General features: G+C 49.0%; 5 protein-coding genes across 5 annotated transcripts; 3 read left to right on the top strand and 2 right to left on the bottom strand.

Moving 5' to 3' along the window:
• Positions 1-108: 108 nt before the first annotated feature.
• N7479_004145 (signal recognition particle subunit SRP68) lies at positions 109-2,074 on the top strand (the record flags this gene model as incomplete). The annotated part of the gene is made up of 3 exons (XM_057251842.1): positions 109-299; positions 364-1,497; positions 1,567-2,074. The coding sequence occupies 3 exons, from the start codon at positions 109-111 to the stop codon at positions 2,072-2,074; spliced, it is 1,833 nt and encodes a 610-aa protein (XP_057111167.1).
• A 714-nt stretch (positions 2,075-2,788) lies between these two features.
• On the top strand, positions 2,789-4,580 carry erg5 (C-22 sterol desaturase erg5; the record flags this gene model as incomplete). The annotated part of the gene is made up of 4 exons (XM_057251841.1): positions 2,789-2,957; positions 3,029-3,179; positions 3,242-4,490; positions 4,545-4,580. The coding sequence occupies 4 exons, from the start codon at positions 2,789-2,791 to the stop codon at positions 4,578-4,580; spliced, it is 1,605 nt and encodes a 534-aa protein (XP_057111166.1).
• A 966-nt stretch (positions 4,581-5,546) lies between these two features.
• N7479_004143 (rhodanese-like domain-containing protein) lies at positions 5,547-6,344 on the top strand (the record flags this gene model as incomplete). Its single annotated transcript, XM_057251840.1, has 2 exons — positions 5,547-5,837; positions 5,952-6,344. 2 exons carry the CDS (start codon positions 5,547-5,549, stop codon positions 6,342-6,344), a joined length of 684 nt encoding a protein of 227 aa, XP_057111165.1.
• A 625-nt stretch (positions 6,345-6,969) lies between these two features.
• On the bottom strand, positions 6,970-10,252 carry N7479_004142 (putative mitochondrial translation initiation factor IF-2; the record flags this gene model as incomplete). The annotated part of the gene is made up of 3 exons (XM_057251839.1): positions 6,970-7,213; positions 7,276-9,731; positions 9,818-10,252. The coding sequence occupies 3 exons, from the start codon at positions 10,250-10,252 to the stop codon at positions 6,970-6,972; spliced, it is 3,135 nt and encodes a 1,044-aa protein (XP_057111164.1).
• Positions 10,253-10,770: 518 nt separating this feature from the next.
• On the bottom strand, positions 10,771-14,769 carry thtA (the record flags this gene model as incomplete). Its single annotated transcript, XM_057251838.1, has 5 exons — positions 10,771-12,198; positions 12,252-12,424; positions 12,485-14,063; positions 14,121-14,235; positions 14,294-14,769. The coding sequence occupies 5 exons, from the start codon at positions 14,767-14,769 to the stop codon at positions 10,771-10,773; spliced, it is 3,771 nt and encodes a 1,256-aa protein (XP_057111163.1).
• Between the last annotated feature and the right edge of the window lie 596 nt (positions 14,770-15,365).

Below are 15,365 nucleotides of genomic sequence, written 5' to 3'. Positions count from 1 at the left end.
ATGAAATTGCCGGGGGTTCACCGCCTTTGCTGAACCCACCACTTCAACCGTGTCCCTCCCATTCTCATCACAAGGACCCCAAATAAAGAAACAAGAAAGAAAAATATCATGGAGGTGACTGACTTTATCTTCAAAGAGAGAGAGGAGGCTCTGCTTGTAGGAGACTACAATGCCTACCGGGCGCACACTACTAGAAAACTGCAGAAACTCCGCAAGAAGCTTGGTCAGGCCACCGTCAAAGGCCGCAAGTATACTGCCAAACCAGCTGTGACTGCTGAAAATGTTGGAAGCAATGTCTCGTATGTTGCTTACCCGTATTTACATTCCGGGGTACTATTTTGACTAGTTTCTAACCTACGCCAGATATGTACACCTTTTGCTTCTTAGTTCCGAACGAGCTTGGGCGCAAGCAATGCACATGAAGTCCACACATTCCGCAGATCCTTCCGCAAAGGGCATCTCTGGCGCTGCTCGGCGTCACGTTATTTCTCGACTGAATAAGGCCACTGGGTATGCGCAGCATCTGGTCTCGCTGCTCCACGAGCAAACGCTTTCCGGAGCGAGTGATGTGGATATCCTGGAGACTCGGGCTTATTTAGCAATGATTTCCGGCACTCTATGGCTTGAAAAGCGGAGATGGGAACAGTGTCTCCGAGATTACTCCATTGCGAGAGTAATCTACACTGCTTTAGGTCAAAGGGTCAAGAAAGATGCTTTTCGGGACCTGCTCTCGGGGACTGTTGACCCAAGTCTCCGATATGCGGCTTACCAGATGAAGCTCCCTCGCTCCAAGCCTACCTCATCGCTGGCCATTGAATTCTTCCCGTTAGATTCGGAGATTCGCGCCGAGGTTGAGAAGATTGACCCTTCTTGTCTTGCTGAAGAAGCAGCCGGTACTCGGCGAACTGCAGAGGGAGAGGTGCAGGAATTGCCCCAATCTGTCACTTGGAGATCACGAACTGTCCCACTGGACGACGCCTCAATTTCTCAATCGCTAGCTGCTGCTTCAGCCGCAGAGGCTCGCCTCACTACTTGGCTGGCAGGCGCAGGAAAGTCTGCCGCTGCTAAGGAGAAAGCTGCTGCATATGACAACGTGATTATTGCCAGTCAGGATGCTGTCGATGCTACAAAATCCGCCATTGATGACCTGACTAGTGAGGGTGTTGACCCCAGTGACAAGAGAATGCAGGCACTGCAAATCACTCGAACAGCAGTCAATTACACTCTAATTGGCTGGCGAGTCGGCCGTAACCGGGTGTTGTGTGGAGAAAGAGACGGTTTGTCATTTGAGGAACAGCAACCCACAACGAATGGAAAGGAAACTGCGAAGCACACCACAGGCAATGGCAAGAAGTTGAACAAGCTCCGTGAGCGTGTTGTCCTGTATGATTCAACGCTTCAGAGCTTGGAATTCATTCTTGAACTACCGGGTGTTGCGGCCGACTCCGCCTTTGTGCAGGATCTAGAAGCAAAGCGGCGCTACTTCCGTGCTCTCAGGTATGATTCTCATCACAATCCTCACCGATTCTCGCAACTAATCAATTTTTTTCCCTTTCTTTTCTTTAGATGTCTTGCTTTAGGAAGATCCCATGGAGTGCTTTCGAAGTCAAAGGAGGCTCTTGCGCTGTTTTCCCAGGCCCTGAATCTCGCCTCATCCGGTTCTCCCCAGTTGGCAGCAGATGCTGAAGGTGTCCCAAAGCTCGATGTCTCTCAAGTGCAATCAAGTACCTTGCACTCAACTTTGCGAGATTTGGTTGCTCGGTATCGTGGACTTGTCACTTTGGAGAAGGTGACTGCCGAAGAAGCGTCACAGTCGAGCCAGAGGCCAGTGGTGGAACGACTGCAACAATTCGCAGGATCCGGACTGGACCTCAATAATTTGGTGCCGTACCCACCTCAAATGCAGCCCATTCCTGTCAAGCCCTTGTTCCTTGATGTGGCATGGAACTACATTGATTACCCACGTGAAGGTGGTCCTCCACAGGAGGCTCCAATTCAGACACAAGCTCAACCCCCAGTTTCTGAAGAAGAAACGAAAAGCCGTCGTGGATGGTTTGGTTTTGGTGGTCGCTGAACCCTTACATAGCTACGAATACCCATTTTCCCACTAGTGCACTTACAACCTTTGGAAGTACGACATGTACGTTGTAGTAATAAGCACAAGCACGTGCCCACATGAACCCTTACTTTATTGTTCAGCCAATCAGAGACAATCGATATCTCTCGGGAATTCCCTAGCCGGAGTCACGTCGTGCTGAGTAATTATGTGAGAGATTACATTCCATTTTAGGATAGTTATCCGGACTCCGTGACATTTAAGAGCTTTACAATGTTATTTTTGAGATACGGAGAGTACAGAGTACTGATATTGAGTACAAAGTACATACATATGTATATAGATAACCTAAGAGATTTCAAGTACAGACGTAGTACATATGTACGGAGTACTACATACTACACACTACTACTAAAAACTTTTGTACTTTATATAGGCTAAAGTAGAGTACTCCAGAAATATAAAAGAAATCAACCTAACAAAATCTATTGAATATTAATTACTCTGTACACAAATCATTTATGCATTAATCATTAAATATGAGTCCTGGGAATCCTGGGCATCCCGGGCCCTCCGTTAATTGGCGTTCCCACCCCTGAGCCCCAGTCAATTCTTTCTCCCCTCTCTCTCCACTCGCTTTTTTCCCTTTTTGTTCTGGGTTTGGTCTTTCTTCCCTTTCTCATTAGAAATTCCTTCAATCTTGCTCGGAACTTTGATCCGTGGACTCCCAACATGGTCAACATGGCCAACCTTACCGGGAGCTTCGTCTCGCCATCGGCGGATGCGACGATCTCCCCCAAACTTTTCGCGCCGGCCGGTCTCGTCGCCACCATATTGGAAGGCTTCACTATCTGGAAGGGCCTGTTGACTTTCTTCATTGCCGCTGTCATCTACGACCAGTGTGAGTGCCAATGCGACATGGCGACCTTGGAAATCGCGTCTTGAAAACTAATTCAAACCCCCTATTCATAGTCAAGTACCACTACCTCAAGGGCGCCATTGTTGGCCCTATGTACAAGATCCCCTTTATGGGCCCATTCCTCCAATCAGTCAACCCCAAATTCACCGAATACAAGGCCAAATGGGACAGCGGAGACCTCAGCTGTGTTTCCGTCTTCCACAAGTGAGTAGTTCCATATGTACTTATTTCCTTTGGATATGTGTCTCTAACGCTCTCCTATAAAGGTTCGTCGTGATTGCATCGACTCGTGATATGTCCCGGAAGATCTTCAACTCGCCCGCCTACGTCAAGCCCTGTGTCGTGGATGCCGCGCACAAGCTTCTCGGCAAGACCAACTGGGTCTTTTTGGATGGCAAGGCCCACGTGGATTACCGCAAGGGTCTGAACGGCTTGTTCACTCGCCAGGCCCTGGCCATGTATCTCCCCCGCGCTGAGGAGGTCTTCAACTCCTACAACCAGCACTTCCTCAAGAAGTCTGCCGCCACCAACTTCACCCCGACCCCCTGGATGTCCGAGTTCCGCGAGCTTATGTGTGCTCTGTCTTGCCGTACCTTTGTCGGTTACTACATCAGTGATGAGGGTGTCCAGAAGATTGCCGATGACTACTATCTGATCACTGCCGCACTCGAGCTCGTTAACTTCCCTATCATCCTTCCCTACACTAAGACCTGGTACGGCAAGAAGGCCGCCGATATGGTGCTCGAGGAGTTCACCAAGTGTGCTGCTAAGTCCAAGGCCCGTATGGCTGCTGGTGGCGACATCTCTTGTATCATGGATGCCTGGGTTAAGGCCCAGCTGGATTCCGCCGTGTACCGCGAGAAGACTGCCAAGGGAATCCAGGTCGATCCTTCAGAGAAGCCTACCCATGTTCTCCGTGAATTCTCTGACTACGAAATTGCCCAGACTATCTTCACCTTCCTGTTCGCTTCCCAGGATGCAACCAGTGCCGCCTCCACTTGGTTGTTCCAGCTGATGGCCGACCGCCCCGAGATCCTGGACAAGGTCCGCGAGGAGAACCTCAGCGTCCGTAACGGCGACTGCACTCTCCCTGCAACAATGGATATGCTCGACCAAATGCCCTACACCCGCGCCGTAGTTAAGGAGACCCTGCGCTACCGCCCCCCTGTCATCATGGTTCCCTACCTGGTCAAGAAGGACTTCCCTATCAGTGAGACCGTCACCGTCGCCAAGGGCTCGATGATCATTCCCTCCGTGTGGCCCGCATGCCACGATGAGGAGGCTTACCCCAACGCAGACTCATTCGACCCAGACCGCTGGATCACCGGTACCGCTGAGCAGCAGACCAAGAACTGGCTGGTATTCGGCACAGGTCCCCACTACTGTCTGGGTCAGACCTACGCCCAGCTTTCCCTGATGTTAATGATTGGAAAGGCCAGTATGGTGATGGACTGGGAGCACACCCCTACCCCCGAGTCGGAGGACATCAAGGTGTTTGCCACTATTTTCCCTCAGGTATGTTCAAGCTTATTTTTCATTATGATGATGCAAGTCACTAATATATATCAGGATGACTGTCTTCTTACTTTCCGTCCCCGCGCTTAAATTTTACCTTTCTTGTACAAAACAACAAACCGAAGCTGGAACCCAGCCCCATTTTCTGGACAGAGGGCTTGGTTACGTTTGACATGATGCCTTCCTGTCCTGGAGATAGGGCGGTCCGCTGAATCTTTCTTCCTTCTCATTCAATTTTGATGCATGATGAACGCTCAATACAGGAAATGTCTTTAGCTTATGTCTTTCCTAGAGAGACCTTTCATACCCTTGCGCAGAGAAACCCCCATTGCGATTATGATTACCTGTTGCCCGTGAGGGGTCGCAGGGGGTTTCTTGTTTCTTTTCTTCAGAATGACTGCTCCTAGAGCCATGCATATTAGAACAATATTAATTATCTTTTTCTGCTTGAATATTTATCTCATGCTATATTATAATTCTTCATGGGCTTGAATCTACTAAACATTTCCTCAATTGCCTCAACATACGGGCTAAATCCCTTTGCCTTTCCTTTGTCTCTTGGTTTTACGAATTGGATTTTTAGATGAACAACTTCAAACACAATCATTAGATCTAATATTTGCTAAAGTCTTATGGTTTAATGTGGTCTTCTTCGACCTATCAAAAAGGATCTAGCTCATTTTCTTATGTGTAGTTCTAGTGGAATTGTTAATCATAATGTCCTATTTATTTGATGTGCATACACTCCACTATATATCTCCGCTATCTTTCCAAGATTTATGTATACAAAAATCAAACAAAATATGTCTTTCCTCTCGAAAAATACCATCTAGCTATGATATAAGTAGTTAAGTCATTCCTATCAATCAAAATCCCCCAATATTGCCCAGCAAACCGTGTACAACAACCTAGAGAACCGATGAGCAACAACCCTAGACCAGTAGGCGGTCACAAAGGGCAGATACTGACATCACCGTTTCTCATCCCGAGGTTACGTCCGGAGGTGTAATAACTCCCGACTCACCTCCGCGGACAATCAAATCCAGAATTGAAACAATGGCTTCGACATTATCATCCAAGATCCAGCGATCTGCTATCGTGCTGTCCTCAGCCGCAGTCAGAACCCCGACACGCAGTGCGGTATCATCCGCCGCGGCCTTGCGCAGAGCTATCTCCGCACCGACACGAGGACTCGTCACTTCTCAGAACCGTGTCCTCTCCGGTCAGCCGGCACCATCATGCAGTCTCCAAACCAAGTCATACCTGAAAAGCCCGCGCCAAGTGCAGACGCGCTGGAATAGCGATGATGCCAGCTCAACCAAACTCCAGCAATGGGGCTTCGAAGATGTATGTACTCCGTAACCTCCATTACTTGTTACTTCTTTCTTTGAACCGAATATCTTTGAATACTACAAGCTCCAATGAATATAATTGAATACAAAGCTAACAAAATCAAACCAGATCACCGCCGCCCTCCCAACCTCAACACCCAACTCCCCAAACCACAAGCCCATAATCCTCATCGATGTGCGCGAGCCCGCCGAGCTCAAAGGCACGGGTATAATCCCCTCCGCAGTGTGTATCCCGCTAGCATCGCAGCCAGACGCATTGTACCTCACCCCAGACGAGTTCGAGACCCGGTTCGGGTTCGCTAAGCCTGATCCTACGGAGAGCGAGGGCGAGCCTGCGCAGATGGTTTTCTACTGCAAGGCTGGTGTGCGGGCTAAGACTGCGGCGCAGATGGCTGTGCAGGCTGGATACGACCCTGCCAATATTGGGGTTTATATGGGCAGTTGGTTGGATTGGGAGAGGAATGGGGGGAAGGTTGAGAAGTGGGAGGGGGATGATTTTTGAGTTAGGAAATTGAAAAGGATTGTACATACTACATAATGTGGAATAGGATATTGGAGGGTAGATCATTTGCTCTATTCTGATATTCTGGAGCAATCGTTTGATTTGGTCTATGCCCAAGAAAAGCCCGATCTTCCTAGTTCAAAACTGGTTAAAGTGCTTCTATGCATTGAAGATAAGACAATGATGCATTATGGACGGAGTAGTCGATATGTCTATTTACCAAAGCAAATACTTGAATAGTATAAATTCAGTTCACTATAACAGTAACAAAAGATCTGGTATCTACCAGACCTTGCTTTTCCTATATCATGTACAGGCGACTCTCCCTGTTCATCCATCAAGTCATGGTCATTCATTGTATGTTCAAATCGTAATTAAAATAGAATAACTTTTCCACATTTCGATAGCAATTGTCATAGCACAGTAGATTTTGATTTGTTTCCTCAAAACTGACTATGACGGAACCCAAGGTCATGAGGGCCGACGGAGAACAAAGCTCGCCACTTACTGGCAGTTGATCGTTAAGTTCGCTCGAGGATAGGTATCGCAAGGCTGGAATGGGTCCGGTTTTGACGATTCCTGATCTGAAGACATCGCACACCGGAAGGAAGCCCTAAGACCGAATTCAAGGAATATCGAAGACAGGCTTGAGCTTCTTGACCAGAGCCCATTCTTCCATAGAGACCTCGGACCGGTAGAACTCCTTGAGGGTGTCGATACTGGCACGCGAGATGTGCGAGATAAGCTGATCCTTCTCTTCGAGGTGACGGCCATACATGGGCTGGTTAGGACCCTCAACCTTAACAGCAACGGAGGGCTGGCCTCTCTTGCAGACAGGAACGGCCTTGTGATCACGCTCGATGGATGTGCTGTGAAAATAGTTGCGTTAGAAATCAGACCAAAAAAAAGATGAAGTGAGAACAAAACTTACACTCTACCAATATCGACAATCTCCCTTACACCAGCAGCGTTGGTCCTGACCGCAGCGAGAGGAGTGTGGAGACGCAAGCTTCCTTCAATGACATCAACACCGATGACAATGGGGTCGGTCTTGTTGAAGACAGCAATGGGCTTAATGACACAGGGGAAGATAGCAAGAAGCTTAGCCTCCTCCTTACGCTGCTCTGTAATCTGAGCCATGTGCTCAGTGAAGGCATCGAACAAGTGGTAAATGATGTCGGCGGTGAAAATTTTAACACCGATTTCGTTGGCATAAGCCGTAGCATCCTTATCAACCTTGACATCGAAGCACAGCATGACAGCAAATTCCTTATTCTTCTCAAGCATGGTACCGGCCATCATAACATCACGCTTGTAAACGGGACCGATGGAGATATTGGCAACGGGAATCTTGGAGACCTTGAGGAACTCCAGTAGAGCCTCGAGTGAGCCCAGGGTAGAGGCCTGGACAGTAACACCACGCTGATCAGTTGAAACACGGCTCAGCAGATTCTCCAGATCGCTCATGACCTCCTCCTCAAGATCCTCTTCATCATCGTCAGGGCCGACAACAAGCATGCGAGAACCAGCAATAGCGTGCTCCAAGTCATTGGCAGCAATCTTTACACCAAGGGCAGCCTTGACCTCCTTGTTGTGGACGTACTGGGACTTCAGACGCAGCTCCTTGAGCGGTGCTGGTGTCAGAAGAGCACGGATATTGGTTGTAATAGGACCGTTGAGACCGCACATTACGATGCGATCACCCTCGCGAAGAATACCGTTGGACAGGATAACGTCAATGGTGGTACCAAGACCCTCAATAACCTTGACCTCCAGAACTGTACACTCAACCTCAGACAAGTACATCAGTGAGTTGGTCATACGCTCTTGGCTCAGGCTCGTCAGGAGCTTCAGCATGTCAGGAATACCCTCTCCAGTGTGGGCGGAGGTGGGAACGAGAGAGACGTTGCGAGACAGAGACTTGTTCTCGAAGAAAAGCTCGGAGTTGAAACCCTGTTCGGCGAAAGCAAGCTTGGTGGCCTCAAGACGAGTGCGGAACTCGTTTTGAACGCCCTTGTTCTGCATGTTCAAACTATCCTGGAAGCCATTGTTGTCAATCTTCTTCCAGCCGTAGAGACGATCGATCTTGTTCAATGCGACAATGAAAGGAGTCTTGCGGTCACGCAGCAAACGCATAGACTCGAGGGTCTGGGGCTCGAGACCGTGCATGATATCGACAACTAGAATAGCAATGTTGCAAAGGGATGAACCTCTTGATCGCAGGTTGGAGAAGGACTCGTGACCAGGGGTATCGATGATCAACAGACCGGGAACCTTGAACTCGAACTTGCCATCCTTGTTGACAACTTGGGTCTTCGTGCGCAGAGCATCGACAGGGAAGTAAGTGGCACCAATCTGCTGGGTAATACCACCAGCTTCGCCCTCCTGCACGTTGGTCTGTCGGATCTTGTCAAGTAGCTTAGTTTTACCAGTATCGACGTGACCAAGAATACAGCAAATAGGGGATCGGAGATCATCCTTCGAACGAGCAGCCATAGCCTCCTCGTGCTTGAGCTTTCTCCGTTCCGCAGCCTCGGCCTTTCTCGCCTGAATGGCCCGTTGGTTGGCGGATTGCTCTTCATCGGATGAATCTTCATCAGATGATTCGTCGGAGTCGGAGTCGGAGCCAGATTCTTCTTCCTTCTCCTCCTTTTGGGCGGGTGCCTCCTCAGTGGGCTTCTCTTCCTCATCCGATTCAGCATCCCAGCTGTCCTTGACTTCCTCATCGGCAGCCTGCTCCCAGTCTTCGATGGCGTCCTCTTCAGGGGCGGCAGCAGCAGTGGCAGCGGCAGCGGCCTCAGCCTTGGCTTTCTCCTCGGCCTGCTTCTTTCGATCCTCAGCTTCGCGCTGAGCCTGGGCTCGAGCGGCAGCAGCTTCGAGGTCCTCCTCCTGCTTCTTGCCAGCCCTCTTCTTCTTGTTCTCATAGACAGGGCGCTGCTTCTTGTCGGCACCCTCTTCCAGGCCAGCAACCTTGCCACCGGCGGCAATCATCTGCTGCATACGCAATTCATTGCGCTCCTTGGCCTCTCGTTGAGCCTTGGTAAGAAGCTTGCCTTCCCTGCGGAGCTGCTCCTTCTTTTCGCGCTCCTTCTCCTTCTTACGCTCACGAGCCTCTGCGCGCTTCCTCTCCTCCTCCTCATCGAGGAGCTTCTGCTTGGCAGCGGCCTCCTGCTCTTCTGCTGCGATTCGCTCCTCCTCCTCACGTTGCTGTCGAAGAAGCTCCTGTTGCCTCTGAAGAGCTGCTAGGTGGGGAGGAAGCTTCTTCTTTTTGCCAGTCTCTGCAACGGGTGCAGGAGCGGCGGCTTCATCCTTCTTGGCTTCCGCGGCGGCAGTCTTCTTGGCTTCAGCCTTCTCTTGAGCAGGAGTGAGCTTCTTCTTTGTGGCAGCCTATATAGACGAGAAAGAGAGAATGTTAGTAAATGATTTCAATACCGGCGCGAATTTCCAGCACGAAGAAAGATGTAAAAACCTACCTGCTCCTTCTTGCGCTGCTTCTCCTTCTCCTTCTTCTCACGCTCCTTTTCCTTTTTGCTCTTTACTCGGAACTCGCCCTCGGGCTCTTCCACCACGGGCTTAACCACCTCCTTGATGGGCTTGGTCTTCTTTCCAGCGAAAACATCGTCGTCATCGAAGTTGCCCTCCTCGGGCTGCTTGCTAGCCAAATCGTCTGCTGGGGGTGCGCCGGCACCCTCGGCGTCCTCACCCTCGACAAAATCGTTCATTTTGCCCTTCTTAGCCTTCTTGGCCTTGTTTTTTCTCAGAGCAGCCATAAGACCGCCGACTGGGGCATCCTCGTTGGCATCTTCTTGGGGCTGCGCCTCGGTGGGAGCCTCGGTGGGAACGGACTCGCCGAGATCAGCCTCCCAGTCCTCCTCCTGTCTCTTGTTGCCCTTCTTCTTTGGTGCCATTATGAATGATAAATTTCTCTTGGGAGTTTGATGATGATCCGATTGGAGTGACCGGAGAAATGTCGTGGGCGCACAAACGGAGTTAACCGGTTATTTGCGAGGTGTGGTAATACGAAGACGTATTAAAAGGGAGAGGATAGAAGTCGAAAAAAAGACAATCCCCAGAATGAAAGGCGAGAGATGGAGCTCTCTGTAAGGTGGGCCTAGGGAGGGGTGTGGGAAGGGAAAAGAATTTCGGAAAGATTCATGGACGGTGGGGAACAATATGTATGGCTCTAAATCGCCACGACACGAACTAGCTGGACGACCCCCCGTGTATTCAAATGTTGTCAAAGGTTTTTTTCTTTCTTTTGGATATTTTATATCGCACGCGTACAAATCTACCAAAACTTAACTTCAAACATTAACATTTTCATTTGACTTATCCATGGTTGGCATAGATACATCTCCTCCAGGGCTATGTACTTCCAAGCTTGGTCCTTCACGCTTCTTCACTGCGGTCAAATCCCCTTGAGATTTTAAAGCTCAATGTGAAGCACATTCCGAAGCCAAGTGAATAGAGCCTCAGTGTGGTTGGCAGAAACACCAAGGACGTCCTCAATTGCCCCAATGAACACACGCACTGTCTCAGGGGTCAGGTCCTTGGACTGACTCCCATTGCATGCCATGAGAAGCTTATCCAGGTATTTCGAGTCGTGACTAACAAGGCGAGACAGAATATTTCCATCGATGTGCTTACTCATTTCGACCTGGGAGATTGCATCAAGATAGCGATGTCTACGGGAGAGGGAGGGACAGATGCCCTCATCCCTAAGGCAAAAGTTGAGCAGAAGTTGAAGAAGGCACCACTCCTCCTCGTCGAGGGGCAAGAGCCGATAGACAGATCCATTGATGTCAAAGCCATAAAACGTACTGACGGTCTTGAGCGAAGCCGGAGACTTGCAGCCTTGCGCGAGCTTAATAAATGAGATGGGCAGATTGGCTGTCGGACAAGGCACAAGGTCGCCTCGTCTTTGGGCGTTTGGGAAGACTCGGGTAGCTCCACCTCGGGTACTCACAAGAAGGCGATCCGATCCAGTTTCAGGCCCGGGCATGAAAGTGTGAGACAAACCATCGCGCGACATTGGGTGGAACCCGTTCAACAGGATGTCCCCATTTACAATCTTGTAGACCATCAGGGAATGCCTCGAAGTGGTAACGTAGATCATGTCTCCTTTCACCGTCATCGCGACAGCTGGGGATGGTAGTGTGCCTGAAATATTGCGAATCCATTTTGTTTGAGAGTTTCGCGAGGTGACCGTGAAGAATCTTTTCCCAGAGGCAACAATCACGCTATCGTAGTATGCCACCATCGCATAAACTGGGTCCTTAAACCATTGCGTGTGCTTGTCGATGCAGGTAATCTGCTCAGGATGGTTGGCATCACGAGACGCTTGTATGAGCATCAATCGACCTTGGCGGTTATTGGGTTGATGAGGCAGATTGATTAAAGTCCCAATTACTATGAGATGGTACGCGTCGCCATTCTTTACTGGCATCCAGTCAAGAATGCAAGTGATTTTCTCACCAGAAACTCCATGTGGTCTCCAGGGAAGAAGGCCTTGAGCAACCATGTCTGTATCGCTGGGAACCACTGATAACTGTGTGTCTGGATCCACAAACTCGACATATGCCGTGTGGGAAAGATCAAGAGGGTTTGCTTTGTTGTTGTTCTGAGTGACAGTATATGAAACAATGAGACTCTGAAGATGCCTGGAGTAGGTGAGCTTGCTGGGATTTCCGGGAATGTCGATGCGTCGGGGAACGGTCTTTGCTTCTTGATCCAGAGTACATATTAGAAGTTGACCATCTGCAAAACAAAACAGGTATGTAGCTGCACTCCCAGTCTCTTGATCTATTATGTCAACAAGATCGAAGCTGTTAAATCTTGTAGGGAAGTATGCGGGCTGGCATGAACGTTAGACCATAACCCATAACGACAGGATGGGATGTAACTTACGCAGTTTTGATCTGTAATCCAAACCCGAGACAGGAAATAGTCGAAGCCAGTGCAATCTCGGGCATATGACACACGCCAAAAATCATCTCCACATGTAAGCAACGCAAATGTATTGTGAGCTTTGAGATTGATTGATGTTCGACCAAGGTAGCGTGGCGCTCTTTGTTTCAAACCTGAAAAGAAGGTATCTGGTTAGTAAAAATTGCCGATAATTTGAACCAAAGGTAACCCACATTTGAAACCAAAAACTGGGTCACCGCGAAGGTTGACGGCATCGGTATGTATCTCGAATGGAATAAGTATGCCACTTCGCAGCCCACAGAAAAGGAACGGGTGTATTCTCTCGTCTGAAGGATTCCTGATAACAGCAATACTTTCAATCGCTTTGGATATGTCTTCTTCAGTGTTGACTGAGATACGAGTGTCGGCATGTCGTCTGATCCCACCAGTCCTGTTGTAAACCTCGAATGATAGCACTGTGCCATCGCCAGTGCCTAGGAAAATGAATTCAACTTCCCCCATATTTTGGTAGGAGATACAGATGGGCTCTTTTTCGAGCAGGTATGGGGCCTCATGATCAGATAGAGAGGCGCTTGCTTCAGTTGTGACCATCCGAAGAAAATGGAGAAAATTTCCCTCTCTACTTCTGGTAGTCATGATAATAGTAGAACTTGGGCCATCCACAATAGCTGCTGTGACAAATACAAGGGGGTCATGTTGAACACAGCTGTTGAGGGAGAAATCAGTAGGGACAAAAAAGTGCACAGCTTTTTCTGTGACCCGAACAATAACACCGGAAGGTGTGCAGTCCATTGCCAAGGTCTGTTGAACGTCCAAGCCTGTATCGTCCTCAAGGGCAGTAATGCCATCTCTCATGTCAGGAGTCGTATGAAGAAGCAACGAGGAAAGCGGATCGGAGGCCACCAAGTATATTGAATCCTTAGCACCAAGTGACACAGCCCACATACCACGTATGCTGGACAATCCACCCAATGTAGTTGCGACTCCAATCTGAGCCTCGATGCCATATCGAAGTTCTGTAATAGCTCCATTGCCCAAGGCAGAGTTTGAGCAGATGAAAATCCGATCGTGATAAGTTAGCTTATCTCTGCAGCAGCCTGGGGGCCTTGAAGGAATGACAACTGCATCGGAAACTGACGCCCAGTTGAGGAATCGCTGAACACATCTGGGGTGATCCCGTGCCTCCTGGACAAACAGCCCACCATCACCCTGGCTTCCAGCAGCGAGAATGAAGTCACCGCCTTCATGGCCCATATCAAGAATATCAAATGCCGTATCAACATTGCAGTGGAGTTGACCCAGAGAAGTCTGGGTTTCGAGTTCACCATCGTTGCCAAACTCGAGATAATAGATCCAGCCTTTTTCTTGACAGAGGAAGATTCCATCGTACCTCTGACTGTACATCCAGTTCCGCGAAGGTCTGGCCCAGCGAGTCCACAGTCCAGCTTCGGACGATTCGGCATCGGGAATGATTGGCGGGTATCGCATCGGACGAGACGAGGAATTGGGTGTGTACATTGCCATAGAGTTTGTAGTGACTAGGAGGTAGGAGGATTCTTTGGCCAAAGGGATGACCATGCTAGGTAACTGATCTTGCTGAGGCAGAGAAGTTAAGGTGAACTTGGGACTCATGCGGTCATGCATACTAGCTCCACTCCATTCAAACACCATAGACCGTGTTATGTTAGACTTATGAACAATAAGAAGGAGGATGGTCCGTTTGTCATGCATGTCCTTCGGATAAAGAAATTCCATAAAGAGGATATCTCCGTCCACTTGAAAGAAACTCTCCTGTTCAAATATTGTTATTATCAGACACATGATAAATAGACCTTAGTGAGCACATACACTTTCAAGTGGGTTCAGCTCCCCTTGTAGCATCTGTGCCTGGATTTGGCTGGGAGATTTTAACCACAAGACACCGAAGAAATTACGCGATGCGCTGACTGCAACCGCACGCGATCTTGATCATGGTGTAAGCTTTCGCTAATTCGATTGAGTGAGCAATGGGCGATACTTACTTGGGATCAACTGCTATATGCTTGCCATACTTGTCGGCAATGCTGACGTCGCGGGGTAGAGGTCGACTGTAGGAAACAAATGGGCCATCTCCAATTTCCGAGCAGTACATGAAAAGGAGCTGATTTGAGTCCATAGAAAGAAAAAGGATTTGAGGAGGTAGTTCGTTTTTGTCGTAAGGGTGCGTCGTGGAGCTTGATGGAGTCTGAGTTTCCCAAGGCAATTGGGTGCTTACATTGATGACTTTCGCCCCAATAATCGAGCCTTCAAGGTCAGATTTTTCGACAACATCTTTAAGATGGCCACTGGGCAGGGCTTCCTTGATTTGAATTCGTCGCTCTCCAATGAAAACAACATCGTTGTGGTGTTTATCTCGAAGACGCGCTGGAAGGATCCAGTTGATGATAGGGCTTGGGATTAGTGGTTGGGTAAGTAATCCAGTCAGACGCGGAGGCATGACGGGCTGGGGCACAGGCATTGCAGTGATTGGGCGGGCTTCACAAGAAACCAACAACAGATTAGAGCAAACGAGGAAATGATCCTGAAGCCAAAGAAGTCAAGGGAGGTGAAAAGATACAAAAAAAAACTCGAAGAAAGAGTTGCAAGATGGAAATAGAAGACGGAAGATGAAGATGTAGGGAACGAATGGGAAGGTAAGTAGGGAAGTAGGCAATATCAAGAGCCGGTCAGGCAATGGCTTGCGGTGCAACAAGCCCCAAGATCTGTTTGAACTGCACCGCACTTCCTATGAATTTCTGTATTCAAGAAACCGGGCAATTGCATTCGAGATTTGTGAGATCCACTTCTCTTCATACTTCAAAGGTTGAAATATCTCAATGTGATTAATACATTGACTGCCAAATGCGATACTGGCTGTGAGTTGATGCCCGATGCACAGCCCGAGCCTGGAAAGAGTACAGGCGGTTGTAGATACTTCCACAGGTCAAGTATAACCCAGACAAGCCCTGTCATATCTTTATTAACCAATGCACTTGACGTATGAGGGATCAAGATCAATGTGAGACTTGCAGCTTGCCTGAACGCTATACAGCAGTAGCAGCTCTCGAAGATGTA

Source organism: Penicillium vulpinum (assembly GCF_028829585.1).
Source record: "Penicillium vulpinum strain IBT 29486 chromosome Unknown utg000002l_segment0_segment0, whole genome shotgun sequence".
In the NCBI taxonomy this organism is placed as follows: Eukaryota; Fungi; Ascomycota; class Eurotiomycetes; order Eurotiales; family Aspergillaceae; genus Penicillium; species Penicillium vulpinum.
This window is presented reverse-complemented; position numbering and strand designations above follow the sequence as displayed.